Genomic DNA, 19,370 nt, shown 5'->3' on the forward strand with positions numbered 1-19,370 from the left:
AGAATGTCCTAATTATCTACAAAGTTTCGTGAAATACAGTTGATTGGTTTCAGAGAAGTTGGGATGAAAAATTGTTGCAGAAGTTAATTTAAGCTAAAATTCAAAGGTGCATAACTCATGGAAAAGAATTGAATCATAATTTCCTGTCGATATGCCCACCTACATAGTAAGTCCTAAGTATCTTCAAAGTTTTGTGAAATTCTGTTGTAAGGTTTCAGAGGAGTTTTATTGATTAACACTGAGTTGCAGAAGTATATTTGAGCAAAAAATTAAAAGTTCAAAGGAGCTATCACTCTCTCAGCGTTGTGTTATTTATATAAATGACGATAGATTGATTTAATTTTTTTTTAAACAGAAAAAAATCTGGTATACCAGTTGTTACCTTTTGATCGATACTGCACTACAAGTTTCTCTCGACTTATGAGTTTTGAATGTAACCTTGTTATCCTCCGCCTCTCTTCATTTTAGTTATGGCAAGTCATTACATGTATGCATTGCAGTGGCGGATCTAGATTTTTTTCGGGGGGGGGGGGGGGGGGGGGGGGGAGACAATCCTAAAAAGAATCAGGATTCATCTACCTTTGCCTACATCAGAAAATGCCTGTACCAAGTCAGGAATATGATGGTTATTTACCATTCGTTTGCTGTGTTTGGACTATTGAGCTAGAAATTCGATGAGAGACTTTCCATTTTGAATTGTCCTCGGAGATTGGTGTCGTTGTTATTTTTTTCATGTTTTCACTATTGTCGAGGATAATCATAAACTTTTCTGTCGAGGAAAGACGACGATTGCCCTAGTTAGTCATAACGTACACAATATTCGAAACACAAACCGTAAAAATCACAATAAAAAATAAATATAGATAATTTCTTTATTTTCAAAATGATACAGATTCTTTTATAATATGAAGGATAATTGTTCAAGATTATGACAATGTTGTATTAGAGTTCTTCAGAAAGAAGGTCCATTTCTTTTGTTGCCATGGTTGCATTTTGTACCATCCAAATGAGACATCAGAAGATGATGTTGCAATCTTTTGTTTAACGATCATTCCTACAACATTAAAAAACAACATTAAAAATAACGCATAAGGCCAAGTAAAATAATATGTGTGTTTCCTATTACATCTTTGAAAAAAAGGGTAGGTTGGCAGGGATTTTTTTATCATCAATTACTACATTGACCAAAAACTTTAATCCGACGCGATACAGACGGAGTGACAGACGCACAGAAGGACGGACGAACGAACGGACACAAAGACTGAAAAACATAATGATCATAGGTGGGGCATATAAAAATCTGCTCTATTCCATGTGTGACGGAAAAAACAGATTTGCTGCACAAGGTTATTTGGGATATTCCTTACATGAACTCTCAGTGTTAAAAATTTGAAATGCAAACTGAGAATATATATGAACTTGAAAATTTGGTTTATACCTTTAACTTTTCTTAGAAATCCTATTTTGCCTTTTTGATTCTTGTTTTGTTTTATAGTTTTATTTTATATAAACTCATCATAGCTACAAGGATTGAAATTTTGCACGGCAGACGTGTGTATCGTCTTAAATGAGTCATAAGTAACAGTCAAATAAAAAAGTTTAAAAGGTTTGTTGATTGCTGATATTTCGATTTATTCCCTACATCATTATCTATAAATAGATGTCATTATTTTTTGTTTCTTTCCTACTGGATGATTATGAATCATAATAAGTTATAAGGTGTAACACCACTTATTCAGGCCCGGCCAGAAAGCACATACCAGAAAGTAGTACATATTTAACACAAAATAGTTCCAACGCATGGACATAACTTTCAATATATTTAGAATATTTTATTAATTTTGGTATCAAATGAAAGCTGCATGACTGGTGATCATTGCAGAACAATTTTTGACTGATAAATTTGAAATTTAAAAAGGAGGGTACATTTTGCCTTTTTGTCAGATCGGAAGTACCTGTTTTGGTACATCCGAAGTTCCGGGAACCAGTTCTTTCTTATATGCAATGTAAGGTATGTTGATTTTTTCAGTACAGGACACCAGAAGGTGTTGCTTTGACATGCAATGATTGTCACTTTATTTGAACTTAAGATAAAAGAGCTGTGACCACTCGAAATTGAGGAATTTAACATAGAAAGCAATGGGGCCATTAATTAGTGGTGTACTTCCATAAAATCGGAATAAAATCTAGTATACCAGTTACCTTTTGGTACTGCACTACAGCCTGCGTGTGTATCAAAAGATGCTGCACTAAAGCCCGGATGTGTATTATTCAAGTCACGTGTATCAAGATATGTCTGACGTGTGAAGCAGTGGGTAAAAATTGCTCCGTCTTTGTTGGCTTCTGTTTATTAAAAAAAAAAAACAGATATTAAGTTAGTATTCACATTAACAATTTATTTTGCGACATTTAAAATATTTTTATATACAGAATTTTTTTTCTCTCGACAGAATGAACATTGACAAAATCACTTATTTTCATGTGATAATGGTAGTTATAATAAAATATAATAATAAAAAATGATAAAAGGTAACAGTACAAAAACGGAGTTTAGTATGACGTCCATTATCACTGAACTAGTATATATGTCGTGTACAAGTTGCGATTTTGTACAGGTTATAACATGTACAAAAATATTGTACATGTTATAACTTGTATAATGCAAAAATACAAGTTATAACATGTACAAAAGTACCTCATACATGTTATAACCTGTACAAAATATTGCTTAAAAATAGTTTTAACTTGTACAAAATTTAAAATAAATCTTAATGAAGTAAAATATACATTTAAATTCTCCAATGCATAACATGCATAAAGAACAACAATAAATAGGCCAGAACATTTCTTTTTCTGTAGAGGACAATGACCAAAAAGTTTCAGAAATATATGTTTCATGACTTATGTTGGCAAAATGTGTTTTCGTGTAATTGTATGTTTTATATCCAACATGGCTTAAATAAGTGTGAAACTATTTACTAAAAGCTTGCATTCCTCAATGACCATTACATTAGATAATTCTTCCAAAAAAATTTAAGAACGATTCCTAATAATTTTGGGAAATACTCCTCCCTCTCATTTTTATAGCATGCAAAGACTAAAACAATGTCTTATATGCTTACCATGTAAAAGCAAGAGAGAGAAGAACTAGTTTTCATCGGACCAAGCTTCATTATCAATGAGGGGGAGGACAGGGGGGTACCCTTCTCCCTTCTCCCACCCCTCTTCTCCTTTCTCCTACCTCCGTTCTCCTTTCTCCCATTAGAATAAAACATCTCCTTTTGAGATATTTTTTCTTGAAATATTAGATCATTTTTTAAAAGGAGAGATATTTTATTTTTTCTCCTTTCTCCAACTTTTTCTCCTTTCTCCCAGCCTTCCTCTCCTTTCTCCTACCCCCTTTCTCCCTGTCTCCCTTACCCCTGTCCTCCCCCTCATCAATATCTTTGGATCTACTCTTCAACATTTTTGACCTTCAGCATGACTTATGTAAATTTATAACTCAATTTTTGTTTATAAACTATAAGATCATTGCATGAGGCAAATGTCATTTTGATGTTTTAAATATATATCCTCTACTTTGAAAGCATTTATTTGTGGCCATTTGGATGTTGTCTGCTCCATGGGCGGGTTGTTGTCTTTTAGACACATACCCCGTTTCAATTCCCAATTTTATTTGTAGAGACATCTATTCTGGCTATCCTCTTATGTCTTTTAGTGTCAACTAGAATGAAAGTATTTTACTATTGCCTTCAAAGTGGACACTCACAATTATAATTCATCAAATAAAGATATGTTCATAGATAGTCATAAGAGGATCATAAGACATGTCCTAAGATATATCTTATGACAGGTCTTAGGAATGCTTCGTAATACCGACCCCTGGACATTAACTGTATCAAAAAAGGAAAAAAAACACACTAACATGAAGGAATAATAAAAAAGTTATGAAAATGTTGTTGAGGTCAATATCATCTGTTGCGATAATAGAAAAATATCCTTATTTTTCGATTTTGTACAAGTTAAAACCATTTTTAAGCAATATTTTGTACAGGTTATAACATGTATGAGGTACTTTTGTACATGTTATAACTTGTATTTTTGCATTATACAAGTTATAACATGTACAATATTTTTGTACATGTTATAACCTGTACAAAATCGCAACTTGTACACGACATATATATTTGTTTAGGGGCCAGCTGAAGAACCCCTCCGGGTGCGGGAATTTCTCGCTGCGTTGAAGACCTATTGGTGACCTTCTGCTGTTGTCTTTTCTATGGTCGGGTTGTTGTCTCTTTGACACATTCCCCATTTCCATTCTCAATTTTATTATAAAGTTTTATTAACAATAAAAAGGCAACAAAACAATTAATGATTAATACAACTTGTAAACATACTGCAATATTACAAAGTGAAAAAAAAAAAGGCAGACGTTCTCTGATGAAATGATTTCCATTCCCCTATCAATTAAAAATGTTAAGAATAAAATGCATTTCCTACATTTTTTTTATGAAGATATTATTCTAAAGACACTTACTATCACTTCCGGTGCCCTGTTGCTCGCCTTTCTTTAATGTTTTCAATTTGATTTGCCTAAGGTTTTCATGGTATCCAGTGAATTCACAGTCTGGAAGTTCCTCAGAAAATCTATGTTGAAGATGAAATTCCTTGTAAATAGAAATATATAAGCAAACTTTATTAAAACATTTTATAATCTATATTTTATACAATATATAGATACATGTACCATGCATTGTCGTTAAGTTGGGGTCAAACTCTTATTTGGCATTACAATGAGAAAGATCGTATCATAGGAAGCATGTTTACTAAGTTTCAGGTTGATTGGTCTTTAATTTCATGAAAAACTACCTTCACCAATTTTTTTTTAACTGAAGCGGGATAGACGGACGAATGAACGAACAGACATACAGACGGAAAAATATAATGGCCCTAGGTGGAGCATACAATGCGAGCCTTTGCATTTCGATAGGACTTGTTTTTTAAATAACATACGTATATATATATAGTATTGTGATACTCAGGAAGTCACATTGTTAGACTAAGTATTATTAAACACCTCATAATCATTTCTAAATTTAAACAATCTTAATTTGCAACAAATCTTATAATATATGTAATATCTTTCAAGTTCGCTTCATTGTTCAAATACTTCAATATTCTTATAAAATGAGGACCATATTTCGAATTAATCGCGGGGGCTTTTATTTAACTGTCATACATGCATGCAGATCCGTTTTAGATTTGCTTATTTCCGCGCATTTGAAATTTATTTCTAGTTTAACGTCTTCATATACAAACTTTACTCATAAATAATAATAATTACCTGTGGTGATACACTATTGTATTTTGAACTAAGTGTATTTACGATGTTGGTAACTAAATGTTGGCTCTCAGTTTCTAGCTTTTGGGTGTGCTGCATAAGGTCATGTGACCTGTGTAAACAAATATGCAAATTATATTTCAAAATATGTCCTCGCTGATATCCTCTTGAAGGACTATATAATGAGTCTGAGAGTTTATAATAAAGAATTTGAACTTTTAAGAGACAAAAAATGGCGTGGTATGTGTGACAAGTCAAAACACAATTTTTTAAACGAGAAATTAGTTTATAATAATTTTATTTTTTCACTATGATACCAAATGTTGGAAAAATAATTAAAAGGCGGGTTTCACTTTACAATTTTTGCCATAGAAAATAATTGTCTTCACAAAATTATAAAAATATATCATTTTAGTTTAATTCTACATACATATTTTTATATATGTATATGTCGTGTACAAGTTGCGATTTTGTACAGGTTATAACATGTACAAAAATATTGTACATGTTATAACTTGTATAATGCAAAAATACAAGTTATAACATGTACAAAAGTACCTCATACATGTTATAACCTGTACAAAATATTGCTTAAAAATGGTTTTAACTTGTACAAAATTTAAGGTAAATCTTAATGAAGTAAAATATACATTTAAATTCACCAAAGCATAAAGAACAACAATAAATAGGCCAGAACGTGTCTTTTTCTTTAGAGGACAATGATCACAAAGTTTCAGAAATATATGTTTCATGACTTATGTTGGCAAAATGTGTTTTCATGTAATTGTATTTTTAATTTTTTATGTAGTCCATCATGGTTTAAATAAGTGACACTATTTGCTAAAAGCTTGCATTTCTTCAATGACAATTACATTAAATACTAGTAACTAAATTCTTCCAAAAATTTTAAGAACGATGACTAAAAATTTTGGGTAATACTCCTCCCTCTCGTTTTAAAGCATGCAAAGACTAAAACAATGTCTTATATGCTTACTCTGTAAAAGCAAGAGAGAGCTGAAATAGTTTTCATTGGACCACGCTTCATTATCAATATCTTTGGATCTACTCTTCAACATTTTTGGCCTTCAGCATGACTTATGTAAATTTATAATTATTTTTTTTATATAAACTATAAGATCATTGCATGAGGCGGATGTCATTTTGATGTTTTAAATATATATCCTCTACTTTGAAAGCATGTATTTGTGTTCTTTGGATGTCGTCTGCTCCATGGTCTGGTTGTTGTCGTTAGACACATACCCCGTTTCCATTCCCAATTTTATTTGTATACACATCTGTCCTGGCTATCCTCAGTCTTATGTCTTTTAGTGTGAGCTAGAATGAAAGTATTTTACTATTGCCCTCAAAGTGGACACTCACAATTATAATTCATCAAATAAAGATATGTCCATAGATAGTCATAAGAGGATCATAAGACATGTCCTAAGATATATCTTATGACAAGTCTTAGGAATGCTTCGTAATACCGACCACTGGACATTAACTGTATCAAACAAGGACAAAACACACTAACATGAAGAAATAATAAAAACGTTATGAAAATATTATTGAGGTTAATAACATCTGTTGCGATAATAGAAACATATCCTTATTTTTCGATTTTGTACAAGTTAAAACCATTTTTAAGCAATATTTTGTACAGGTTATAACATGTACGAGGTACTTTTGTACATGTTATAACTTGTATTTTTGCATTATACAAGTTATAACATGTACAATATTTTTGTACATGTTATAACCTGTACAAAATCGCAACTTGTACACGACATATATATATAATGTTTGAATGATGCCATACCACTAGTCATATGCTTCCGATTTATAGAAAAAAGGATATCCTCTGAAATTAAGGATCAAGTTGGAGGTAGATTAGCTTACCTTTCAGTGTTAACGGTTGACAAAACTCGCTTCAGAAAAACAAGTCCACTCAATATCTTTTCGTTGAATCCGTATTTTAGACTATCTAAAATTTGACTTTCCAACTGTAAAGAAATTATTTATAAATTACTCGTATAGTATGTAATAATAATAAATAGGTGGGTCACAGCTGACCCCTTAATAAAAATGTGTACTAGTTCAGTGAAAATGAACGTCATACTAAACTCCAAAACATATTTATAAATGAACTATTTTTTTTTTCAAATCATACCAGACTTACAAAGGCCAGAGGCTCCTAACTATTTTTCTCCTTTCCAATTTAACTGAGTTCGCAGTATTGGTAAACGGAAAATGTGGTTCTCATATTTTGATTTTGAATTCATGTATGATAGTCTTGTGGAATAACTACGAATATTATTTCCCTCCCCTCCCCTCCCCTCCCCCAGAGAATCCTTTAAACAAGGGGTTGTAATTACTATTTATTTCTTATTATCATTTATATATGTGTACCTGTCTCACTTTATCTTTGGCCACACTTTCAGCATAAAGCAAAGTCTGGTACTTTCCCGTAGTCTCAGCAGCTTTCTCCATCTTTCTCTCTAACTTTTCTTGAAGAAACTCCATGAAATCCTTTCTCCGCTCATGATTTTTAGGCGAGAATTTGTCTTCATATTCTGCGAAGAAGGTTTTTTTACGCTGAAGTAGGTCTGTAACAAAAGTCACCTTGTCGTTGATGACCCAACATTTCTGAAGAAAAAAATATAAACTACTCGTTCGGTTTGCCCGTGTGTGTTCTGATGTCATAGATTTTAACGAACGTAATCAATGCATCACTGGTAAATTGTTGTGTCAGGGATTTCGATACCATAAATTACTTAAAACTTTTACTAAATTCTTTCATAGATACAAAGATTTGATTAGTAAATTTGGCTATACCTGTAGAAAGCTTATTAAAAATGGTATTTCACATCCTAAATTTTATGGTAATATTGTACTTAAAGCGAGGAAATCACTATGTGATCCTTGTAAACTCATCGAACCTTTAAACAAACTTATAAGTAATGGTTATCGTACCAATATTGTAATAAGATCTCTGAATATAGTTCACATTGGCACTAATATTGATATTGCCATTAGCAAATTAAAACATAACTAAATTTCATTATCTTTTGAGGCGAGATGTATAGAGACACAGACACGTTAACTTTTATTTCTATAGAAGTCGCTCTTCACTATACTACTACCTGTCGATACATTTATTTTTGGCATTGCACAAGTCATCTCTTCTTTGACTATTAATGACGTTAAAATACTAAATCCCTGTGATGTGTTTTAGTCGATTTTAGTCTCTGATGCATGATTTTTTATTATTTATTGGTTTTGGCTTTTAACTAGCTGTCAGTAACTGCGAGTACTCTCAAATCGTATTTTCTTGTTAATTCGACCTGTTGATACTGTTTATAATGCTTTTTTGTTATTTTTTATTTATATGGATCTTGTCTGTACACCAGCTTTCATTATTTGTAATATCTTCAATTTTTCACTTATTCTTACAACATTTGTATAAACTTCAAGATTATAAAAAAACCGGTTTTTTTTCTAAAGTGAACATTGATTGGTTAAATATTTCTCAGTCATGTCCTGTGTTTGAATTTGTTTGTTAGCTTTTTGGTCATGAATGTTTGTCCCTTATATTTAATTAACTGTGCATTTGTATTCAGATATCGCAGATCAAATTAATTCGTTCATTGTTTAATCATACGTTTTTTGATTGAGTTAAGTCTGCCAATTGATAGTTTATCGTATGTTTTTCTTTGTTGTGATGTTATGCTATTGTTTCAGAAAAAGGGAGAAGGTTTGGATCCATTAAAACGTTTAATCCCGCTGCAAATGTTTGCACCTGTCCTAAGTCAGGAATCTGATGTACAGTAGTTGTCGTTTGTTTATGTAATATATACGTGTTTCTCGTTTCTCGTTTTGTTTATATAGATTAGACCGTTGGTTTTCCCGTTTGAATGGTTTTACACTAGTAATTTTGGGGCCCTTTATAGCTTGTTGTTCGGTGTGAGCCAAGGCTCCGTGTTGAAGGCCGTACTTTAACCTATAATGGTTTACTTTTTAAATTGTTATTTGTATGGAGAGTTGTCTCATTGGCACTCACACCACATCTTCCTATATCTATCAAATAAATAAATTTGTTGCAAATATCTTCAAAACAAAACAAAAACATTTCTTGCGGTTACTACATTAAACTTGAGAACTATGGAACAATGGAAAAAATACGAAATCAATTTTAAAACAATGAAACAACAAAATAACGGAACGACATTTATTGTAGAACACTACGATAAGTCTTTCGGTAATTCAAATATGTTCCGTTTATTCTGTTGTAACGCTGCTTTGGTTGTTTTGCTGTTTCGGTTTGTTTGATTTTTTTATTGATTGTTTTACTGTTTCGTTGCTTTGCTGTTCCGTTTTACTGTAATATCAAAATAATTGTTGATGTTTATATTTTACCTTTTGTTGTTCCTGAAGATCCTGGTAAATTTTCTCGTGGTTCTCTATCAATTTCTTTAGATCTTGTACTTCTTTGTATTCTCTTATTTGTTTATACCGCTTGTGGCATTTTTTCTCCATTAATCTAAAAAAAAAAAAACAGAATTGTATTAGAAAACAAGTGAAATTTAGTTTGATTGATAAATCATATTCTAAATTACCACATAAATCTCTCGAACTTTTATGTTTTCCGCATGTTTTTCATGTTATTTCTTCGAAACGGATTTCTAATTTCTCAAGCAGCGACAAAATATTATCCAAAAATAAAATTCCCGAATTTCTGTTTTAACTTTTATTTTTTAATGTTTTTCGGTGAAGCGAATTTCTAAAATACAACCAAAATATTTTTTAAAGAATGAAAAATCTGAATTTGTTAAGATAGCATGTTATCCGAAAGGTAAATTCTTTGAACTCACGTTTCTTTTGGCAGAATTCTGCCTCCTACTATCATTTTCTGAAATTTGTCAAGAATCACCCTGGCAACTGATGGCTTAGCGGATTCAGATAGTGACCAATTCTCCTGGGACTCGACAACACTGAAAACTGTCTCAGTCAACGTGTAAAATAACTCGTTCATCTTAGGAAACACTGAAAAGATATTACATTGTGCATTGCTTAATCATTTCAGAAACAAATATTCAGTAGCATATAAAAGATCACCCTGTTTGTAACAAGGTGTTTTTTAAATGTTGGTCAATGACAGAAGAATTCGCAAGCCTTTTGAGTTTTTCATAAAAACATCGAATTGTACTTATCTCCGAAAATAAACAACCTATTTTTTAATTAAGTCAAATAATAAAATCGTGTTCTCAGATACAATATATATATAATATATATAATATATAAAAGTCTATAAAAAAGACCAACCAGCAAATTTACTATGTACCGGATCGTCTAAAATAGGCGATACTATGCAGATAAGGAAAAAATTATATCAGTCTAAAGATTTGCACAACGGTACTGATATAAGATGTTATAATACGAAAATGTTGTTATTAAATCGTGTTGACAAATATTTCGGCTCAACAAATGGCCTTCTTCTTCTTAAATCGTGTTGAGCCGAAATATTTGTCTCAACAAATGGCCTTCTTAAAGAAGAAGAAGGCCATTTGTTGAGCCGAAATATTTGTCAACACGATTTAAGAAGAAGAAGGCCATTTGTTGAGCCGAAATATTTGTTAACACGATTTAAGAAGAAGGCCATTTGTTGAGCCGAAATATTTGTCAACACGATTTAATAACAACATTTTCGTATTATAACATCTTATATCAGTACCGTTGTGCAAATCTTTAGACTGATATATATATATATATATATATATATATACTAAATTAGGGAAGTTAAAATTCTCAAGAAAATAATTGTATAAACAAGATTTCTTACCAAAATAATCTTGAATATTTTGTGTTTTTCAATATAAAACATCTTCTTTGACATATGTAGAAGTCTTTTGGTAACAAAAACTTACCTTCATCTGTTTTATAATCTCTCAATCTCTTCATGATGCTGACCATCTTCTCCATACGTACTTCATCTATTGTTGGATCAATATGGTCTTCTAGCTCTTCGCACAATGTTGTAAAGTTATCAATACTGCAATTCGAAAAATTCTAATCTTACTTTGTACTTAAAGAAAAGTTTGAAACTGCACGGTAATTGATTGTATGGATGGGGTTAACAGCATAAAGAATGATAGGCAAACATTCAAAATATGGGACAAACAATATAAATTGAGAAAATATGAGAAGAAAAAGGAAAGAATTGAGAATATGGTTGGAAATAAATAAATAAAATTAGAGAAAAGAGGTATAAAAAGTTCAAGATAAATGTAATGAATCAAAACTCGTAGATAAAAAAAAATAGAAATATTTAACCAAAATTAATTCTTCGGTTATCAAATTTAATGATGTAGAGAGTCAATATCGGTATACTTAACTTACCGGTGATATGGACCGGACATAAGCCGATATATATCTGGTATTAACACTGAATTCATTTCTTTGTCTTCTTAAAAGTCAACGAAACTATCCTGGAAATATTTTGTGACTTTCTATGGCGTAGTGAAGGAACGTCGCTACAGAGAAGACAGAGAAAGATGACAACGTCATAGTTCTATTGCTTCGCCATTGGTTGACGATGTCAAAGAAGCAAAGACAATTGACAGAAGCGCCTTGTAAAATAAACTAAAATATTATTATTATAAATTTTTATTCAGATTTTGAACAGGTATAGCAAAAATTGAATTTAACGCATTTCTTAAAAATATCGTATTTTTTGCTTTTTGCAGTATATCGTTCGTAGCAGAGAAAGCTTGGCATTATCAGGCGCGAAAAATTACATTACATGTATGTTTCATTATGTTACGTTATCTTTGTTGGCTAACAAAAATCTCGCGTCCTTCTGAAATTGACATTCATAACATAATGAAATTGACAATTAGTTTAAACAATATTTATTCAGATAAATCAACATTAAACGATATTATACAAACGAAATAATATTAAGGAATAATTACATTAAATGCATGTTTCATTATAATACTTTATTGCTGATAGTTTTGTAAAAGCGTTGACCGTGCGCACATTTTTAGAATGAACTCTTTCGCGCTTCATACAAAATGTACTTCGGTCAACGCTTTTACACCCCAATGAAGTTGCAAAAAGAAGCATTCAATTCTTCATTGAGAAACAAGAATCTGTCTCCTTTTACAAAATTAATACAATTATTGAACAATTATACATAGATTTAAATACTGGCATGCTATGTAATAAATATATGAATATGAAAAAGGTGGAAGAAGAAATTTAACATTGATGATGACATAAGGTCCCACAATAAAGTGCACAGGTAATTTAACTAAAAACTTTATAGAAATCGCTTTTTCATTAACCTAGCTAAAAAATGCAATTATAAGTATTGAATGCTTCTGTTTGTAATTTCATAGGGTTCTAAAGCGTTGACCGTGCGCACATTTTTAGAAAGAAGCGCTTCCGCGCTTCATCCAAAATGTACTTGGGGTCAACGCTTTTTACACCCCTTTACAAAAAGAAGCATTCAATTCTTAAATGAAGACGAAAGAAATTATTCATGCGGGAAAGATCCGAGACCATGAGAGTTTTACACAGACACAGAATCTTTCATTCTTAAATTATATCATCATATTTTTATAAAACACTTAATCAAAGCAATGTTTTGGTATAGTATCAAAAATGGAGCAAGACCAATATTCTGAGAGAAAATAAAATTAGCAAGTTGCTAAGACCAAAACGGACCATCTTAAATGTACTAATATTTCATGAAACTGACATGATTAGGTCCATAGTAAGTCACCGTGAAGAATCGAAAAAAAAAGTTCTTTAAATTTCCTTCTGCTCTGTAAAAATATTTTCAAGGCTACATTTACGATGGTTCGTTTTGCTCTCAGCGACTTCCTAATTTTATTTTATACTTACATATATAGTGTTGAAATTGGTAAATTGCAGTGCATTAGGAACTGGAAATCTCACTTCAGCTTCGATCTATATAATTGCCATATCTAAAGACGATGATGATTTTTAGACAAACCAGTTTCAATGCATTTTAACGGTTCCAACCTGTCTTAAGGTAACACGATACCGAATTGCATATCTCCCGATTTCCAAACTTTTTGGAATACACATGCACGTGTTTTTGTATCGAGTTACATCAGAATATGTAATAAAAAATGGGGGTCACCATTTTTGTTTTCTTTGTAATTTTCATAAGAAAACGTCAATTTTGGCGACAAATTTACAAAGGTATGTAGGGGAAATGCCTTTTTTTCGGCTTACCTTTTTAGATTTTCCAAAGGATGGCTAACGTTCTTTTATACGGAGAAAAACAAAAAACTAACATAATATCCGGGACTGCATACTGAATCCATACACGTATAGAAACTCATATGTCACCATCCTTGTTTTTGAAATTTTTGAAATAAATGGCTACAAAGATGACCGCAAAAGTGTGACGTTAAATTATACAGAATATAACGTAATTCCTACTCAGAGATATAGAAACAAATATTGTCGGGATCTGAATGGTGATTATTTTATTTCCATTTCCCCTGTCCACGGCCGACACTCGGCTAACCGAGAGATTGGTCGGTTAATCTATATTGAGTATGCGGCTATATCGGCGGTTGGTCTGTTAATCGGGTTGGCTAAAGTCTGTTAATCGGGTTGGCTAAAGTCTGTTAATCAGGTGTTATCGAGAAAATCATTGAAAGTTCAGCATGTTTCATTGTATAACTTTCTAAATATATTTTCATCATAAAAAATATTCATGTCTAACAAAACAATTCAATGTACTGAATTCAGTGGTGTAATTATTATTTTTCTAGCTTCGATGTACAATCTATAAAATGAAAAGGCGGATTACTCATCAATAAATTTATACACATTTTACACACATAAAATGTACACAAAATGACCATTGGTTAAATTTACTTGCATTCAATATTTTGAACATCGAAAAAAGAAAGGCATTATGTTTTTTAACCATATTGATATCATTGTGTGAAAAATCTACACGAAAATCTGTATTTTGGTGACATAAATCAATCTCTATTTAAAACCGGGTCTGTTAATGGGTCGGATGTATAAAACCCGGTCTGTTAATTGGTCTGTTAAGAGTTATGAATGGCAATAAAAGTATAATTTTATTGCTATATGGGGTGTTATCGGATCAAATGAGTAGGCTCAAGACGAGCGGCTAAAATATACGAAAACAACACATGAGCAAGGAAACATAACATATACGGAAACAACATTGATAAAAATGATTTCAAAAAGTGTAATATTCAAGTAATATTAATTTCATCCAAGAATGATCGCATATATCATGTTGATTCTGTTTAATTGTCATGAATGACACAAATTTGTCAACTTCATTGGTAACCAGGGGCCTGTTTATCGAAGCTCTCTTAGGATTAGGACGTGTCCTAAGACCAACTTAGGACACATCTTAGTCCTAAATGGGTTTATCAAACATGTCGCAACTTAGGAAAATCCTAGGAATTGTCCTAACTTTAGGATATCAATTTAGGTGTCTTAAGATGGTCTTAGGATGGTCCTAACTTTAGGATACATTCGAATTTCGTCTTTTGTTCCTTTTCACGCGTCTTATTTTCGAAGCAGTAGTAAAAATAGTTGAAATTCTCCGTAATGATATGAATAATGCACGAGATTTGCATTTGAACTGTTAAAGAATGAAAATGTAACACTTCGAATTCAACTCACTCAAAAACATGTTATGATTTTTACGTATTATATATCTTGTTTACAGTTAGTTTGTTGCTTTTTTATTTTTGTGTCATGTTTTGTTTCATACAGTTTAAATGTACAATTATTTTAAAAAAAATATTTATTACCTTTAATTTAAAACTACATATTAGTTATTAGATTTTAATTAACCATATTTGAAATAAAATTATTGATAAAATATGATATCATAATTATTTTTTTTCTTCATATTCGGTTTGTATTTTCTTTTCCGCTAATACTTAGGACATCATCAGTTAGGACGTCCTAGCTAAGATATTCCTAAGATAGTTTCGATGTGCATGCTGAGACGTGTCGTAAGTCGGTCCTAACTTTATCCTAACTTCTGTCCTAAGAAATTCTTAGGACCGATCTTAGGACAGTTTTGATAAACAGGCCCCAGTATAGTAATCAGAGATAAACGTGGTAATGTAACTAAACATCAGTAAGTAAAATATATTGGGATGACAAAATATGAAAAATAGAGAAAGAATAATGAGTAAGGCAGCAACCATTTGATTTTCTGGGGGGGAGGGGGGGGGGGGGCTATGTTTTTTTTTCTGGACCAATTTTTTTTTTCGCCTGCGACAAGTCGAAAACAATTTTTTTCTTTTAATTTTAACATTACATATAGTGGCAGCTGAGGGTGAAACAAACAATTTTTTTTTCTCAGAATCAAAAACAAATTATTTTTTTTCTCCAAAAACTGGAAACAAACTTTTTTTCCAAAAAAAACCATAGCCCCCCCCCCCCCCCCCCCCCCTCCCCAGAAAATCAAATGGTTGCTGCCTAAGATAAAAAAAAAATGTAGAAAAAGATGACATAACAATTTAAAAAATACAGAAATAAACAATACCCCCAATCCGGACCCTCATGGTATACGTGACGAGAATCTGGATGGAAACGCAGAATATAGAATAATGTATAAGGACAGTAGAGAGCGATACATTGCTAAAAACGAGAGAAAAATAATACTTGTTTAAGAATACACACATGAAACACTGATGGCTGTTGAAACAGTAACGGATTGCGATGTACTTATATTGGTGACAAATTTTAGAAGTTTACACACGGACAACTATGGTGGCAGGTTAATGCCATTTTGCGTTTTAGCGCTTTAGCGTTTTCGCCTTACATATTCTATATGGCGAAAACGCGAAACCGATTTCTCATTTTCTACTTCGCGTTTTCGCGTTTTCGACTTCGCGATTTCACCTTTTCGCGATTTCGCGTTTTCGCCCTATAGAATATGAAAGGCGAAAACGCAAAATGAACTTCACCGGCCACCACAGACAACTGTAGTTCTCCTCTGCACTTACGAGAAAGGAACTAAACGGAATAAAATAAATTGAAACTTAAAATAACCAAATGTAGCTGCATTCGCTCCTTTCCGTTTACTTTTTTAGAGTGATTTGTAAACAACATATGATTAAGTAATAGAAGAAAAGAACCAATTGGATGATGCTGACGAATTAGGGTTAAACGTCCAGTGACAAATATCATGTTCATATGTGAACGAGAACACGTTATATGTACCCTGTGTTGTATTAGAAAGACACTGTCAGTCGGAATTGAGAACGTGCTACTTCGAACAGACACAAAAATTAAGGCTGATTGAAAACTTCAATAAAAAATTCATGCATATTCCAGAGGCCAATCCATATCACGCTATATTGAAGTGACACACCCTTCAATAAAATGCAAAGAAATTCAAAATAAAAATGCTCTTTCTAGGATACTGTGGCACCGTATTGTCATTTTTGTTTACTCATTGACATCTCATTCTTAAATTTTTCAAGGGGAAAATATAAAGGTAGCAAAATTATTGTCGTGGCTAAATAACTCTTAACTGACACAATTTCAATTGTCCAACTCATTAACAGACTTTATTCCCATAATTTTCACTAAAACATGGTATCATTCACGTTATTTTACAATTATGAAATATTTACTAATGTCAATTTATTTTTTAGAACCACAGTACTATTTTTAGTCCTTTAAATGATATCTAAATTTGTTTGTTTCGCCTTTTATTAAAAAAAGTTGCTATGCGTATAAGCATAAATACTACATACTTGCGCGACGCCTTTTAGTTTTACTGAAAACTGAGCAGACTAAGAAATGTTTTTACAAGTGCAAAATGTTCTATGATAGATATCATTTTGTCAGACACTTTTCTTTTTTTGATTTGGTTCTTATAACAGACAAGACAAGACAAGACAAATACTTTATTAGAGTCTCACCTCAAAATTGACATACATTTATACATTTATAAAATTACAGTAATATTTAAAACAACATGAGCCACTCTAAAAAGAGTTATGAGAGACTATAAAATTTCTACAAAACACATTATAATTATCTACAATTATATAAAATACCTTTTCTTTTTAATAATACATCATAGCAGATTTTGGCTAAAAAGTAACACACATTTTCATCAGTGAATAAAAATTTGAATTTATCATCATCAGACAAATTAACAAAATCACAATTAAAAGAGCTAGCATGTCTATATAAAATAGCTCGTAAATCTGCATATACTGGGCAGTTAATTAAGACATGTTTCTCATCTTCAATAATGTTATTTTTCTTACATTGCTCATTAAAACATAATCTATTGTCAACCATAATGCCTTCATATCGGCCAGTTTCTATTCTCAGAGGTGCAACACCACATCTAAATTTAGCATATGCACTCTTATATTTTCCAGGCATATTAATACATAAATATTTTTCTTTATTAAAACATTGCTTAAACATTCTATACGTTCGCAATTTACTTCTTTCATTGTACATTAAGTCAGAGTACCACTTCTCTTTATATCTACAAAAATTTTCCTTTTCAATTTGTTTAATTGTATTTTTATCAATAGAAAGATCAGTATTACATAAAAACTCCATATCCATTTCTTTAAATTTCACATTGACTCTATAATTCCAATTTCTAAATTTACTATTACAGCATTTATTGCCCCATAAGAAAACCTTTTTATTAACTCTACAATGAGACATTTTAGTAAGTCTCGACCATAATCTAAAAATACATGTCCACTGAGATATAATACTGGGCATCCAACCCATATCTCCATATAAGGCTAAGTTAGGGGTGTATTTACCCACACCCATAAAAAATCTCATTGCTCTATTTTTTACAGCATTAATACAAGAAAAATCCTGGTGACCCCAAATTGAGGCACCGTATTCAATGACAGACATAACAAGTGTATCAAAAAGTTTTGTAAATGTATCAAATTGAAAACCGCCATTAGCTTTACATTTAGCTATTAATAAACCTAAAGACCTACTTGCAGATTTAGCTACTGCCTTAGCCATACAATTGTAGTCTAAAAATTCTGACAACAGTAAACCTAGATAAGTATAACTAGGAACAATTTCCATATCATTATTATTAAGTACAAAAGTAAAATTTGTCTTTGGTGTAGACTTAGTTCTGAAATGTACAATTTTTGATTTCTCTAGATTTACAACTAAATCATTTTTACAACACCATATATTTAAAGTATCCAACATTTTTTGTAGATCTTTCTCATTTTCTGTTATAAATACAAGATCATCTGCATAAAGTAGTACACAAATTTTTTCATCATCAATTTTTACTCCAGTATCTAATTTTTTAACTTCATCTACAAGGTCATTAATAAAAATGTTAAACAAAATTGGAGACAGAATACACCCTTGTTTCAAACCACATTTAACCTCAAACCAATCAGTAAAATTACCATTTACTTTTACACATGAAGATACATTTCTATAAAGTGAAAAATAGCATTTAACATTTTACTACTTATACCTAAATTTTCCAATTTACCAAAAAGCAAATCCCTGTTTATCCAGTCGTAAGCTTTTTTAAAGTCTATAAATGCTACAAATGTTGATAATTTACGCAATTTACGTGTTTCTATGACAGTAGTCAAAGTAGAAATATGGTCTATAGTATTTCGTCCCTTTCTGAAACCATTTTGTTCATCATGAAGAAAATTAAGTTCATCAAGTTTAACGGTTAGACGAGAGTTTAATACACCACAGTAAAGTTTATAAGATACAGGAGCCAAAGTTATTCCACGGTATGCCATAGGGTCTCTTGGATCTGCAGTAGAGCTCTTTGGAATCGGAGTAATGATACCTTTCGACCATAAAGCAGGTATCTTACCAGAGTCAACGCAAATATTAAAAATTCGAGTTAAAGCTAACAATGCAGTTTGATTCTTAAAAAGTTCAACCGTAATTTCATCACAGCCTGGCGATTTACCATTTTTTGAAGACAACAGTA

The 19,370-nt window shown here is 31.5% G+C and overlaps 1 protein-coding gene across 4 annotated transcripts in view; it reads right to left on the minus strand.

Annotated features, from left to right (window-relative positions):
* Window positions 1-854: 854 nt before the first annotated feature.
* Window positions 855-19,370, minus strand: part of LOC139523430 (uncharacterized) — a 34,498-nt gene continuing 15,982 nt past the window's right edge. The window contains exons 1-10 of one of the 4 annotated variants that reach the window (XM_071317473.1): window positions 11,741-11,865; window positions 11,269-11,393; window positions 10,216-10,387; window positions 9,761-9,884; window positions 7,754-7,990; window positions 7,244-7,347; window positions 5,348-5,456; window positions 4,541-4,670; window positions 2,203-2,343; window positions 855-1,054 (exon numbers count right to left, since the gene is read on the minus strand). In XM_071317473.1, the coding sequence (XP_071173574.1) occupies window positions 927-1,054; window positions 2,203-2,343; window positions 4,541-4,670; window positions 5,348-5,456; window positions 7,244-7,347; window positions 7,754-7,990; window positions 9,761-9,884; window positions 10,216-10,387; window positions 11,269-11,393; window positions 11,741-11,796 (1,326 nt within the window). In that variant the 5' untranslated portion in view covers window positions 11,797-11,865 and the 3' untranslated portion in view covers window positions 855-926. Of the gene's footprint in view, window positions 1,055-2,202; window positions 2,344-4,540; window positions 4,671-5,347; window positions 5,457-7,243; window positions 7,348-7,753; window positions 7,991-9,760; window positions 9,885-10,215; window positions 10,388-11,268; window positions 11,394-11,740; window positions 11,866-19,370 lie in introns of those variants that run through there. The other 3 variants (XM_071317475.1, XM_071317476.1, XM_071317477.1) reach the window with 3 other exon arrangements.

The sequence above is a fragment of the Mytilus edulis genome, chromosome 5 (assembly GCF_963676685.1).
Source record: "Mytilus edulis chromosome 5, xbMytEdul2.2, whole genome shotgun sequence".
NCBI lineage: Eukaryota > Metazoa > Mollusca > Bivalvia > Mytilida > Mytilidae > Mytilus > Mytilus edulis.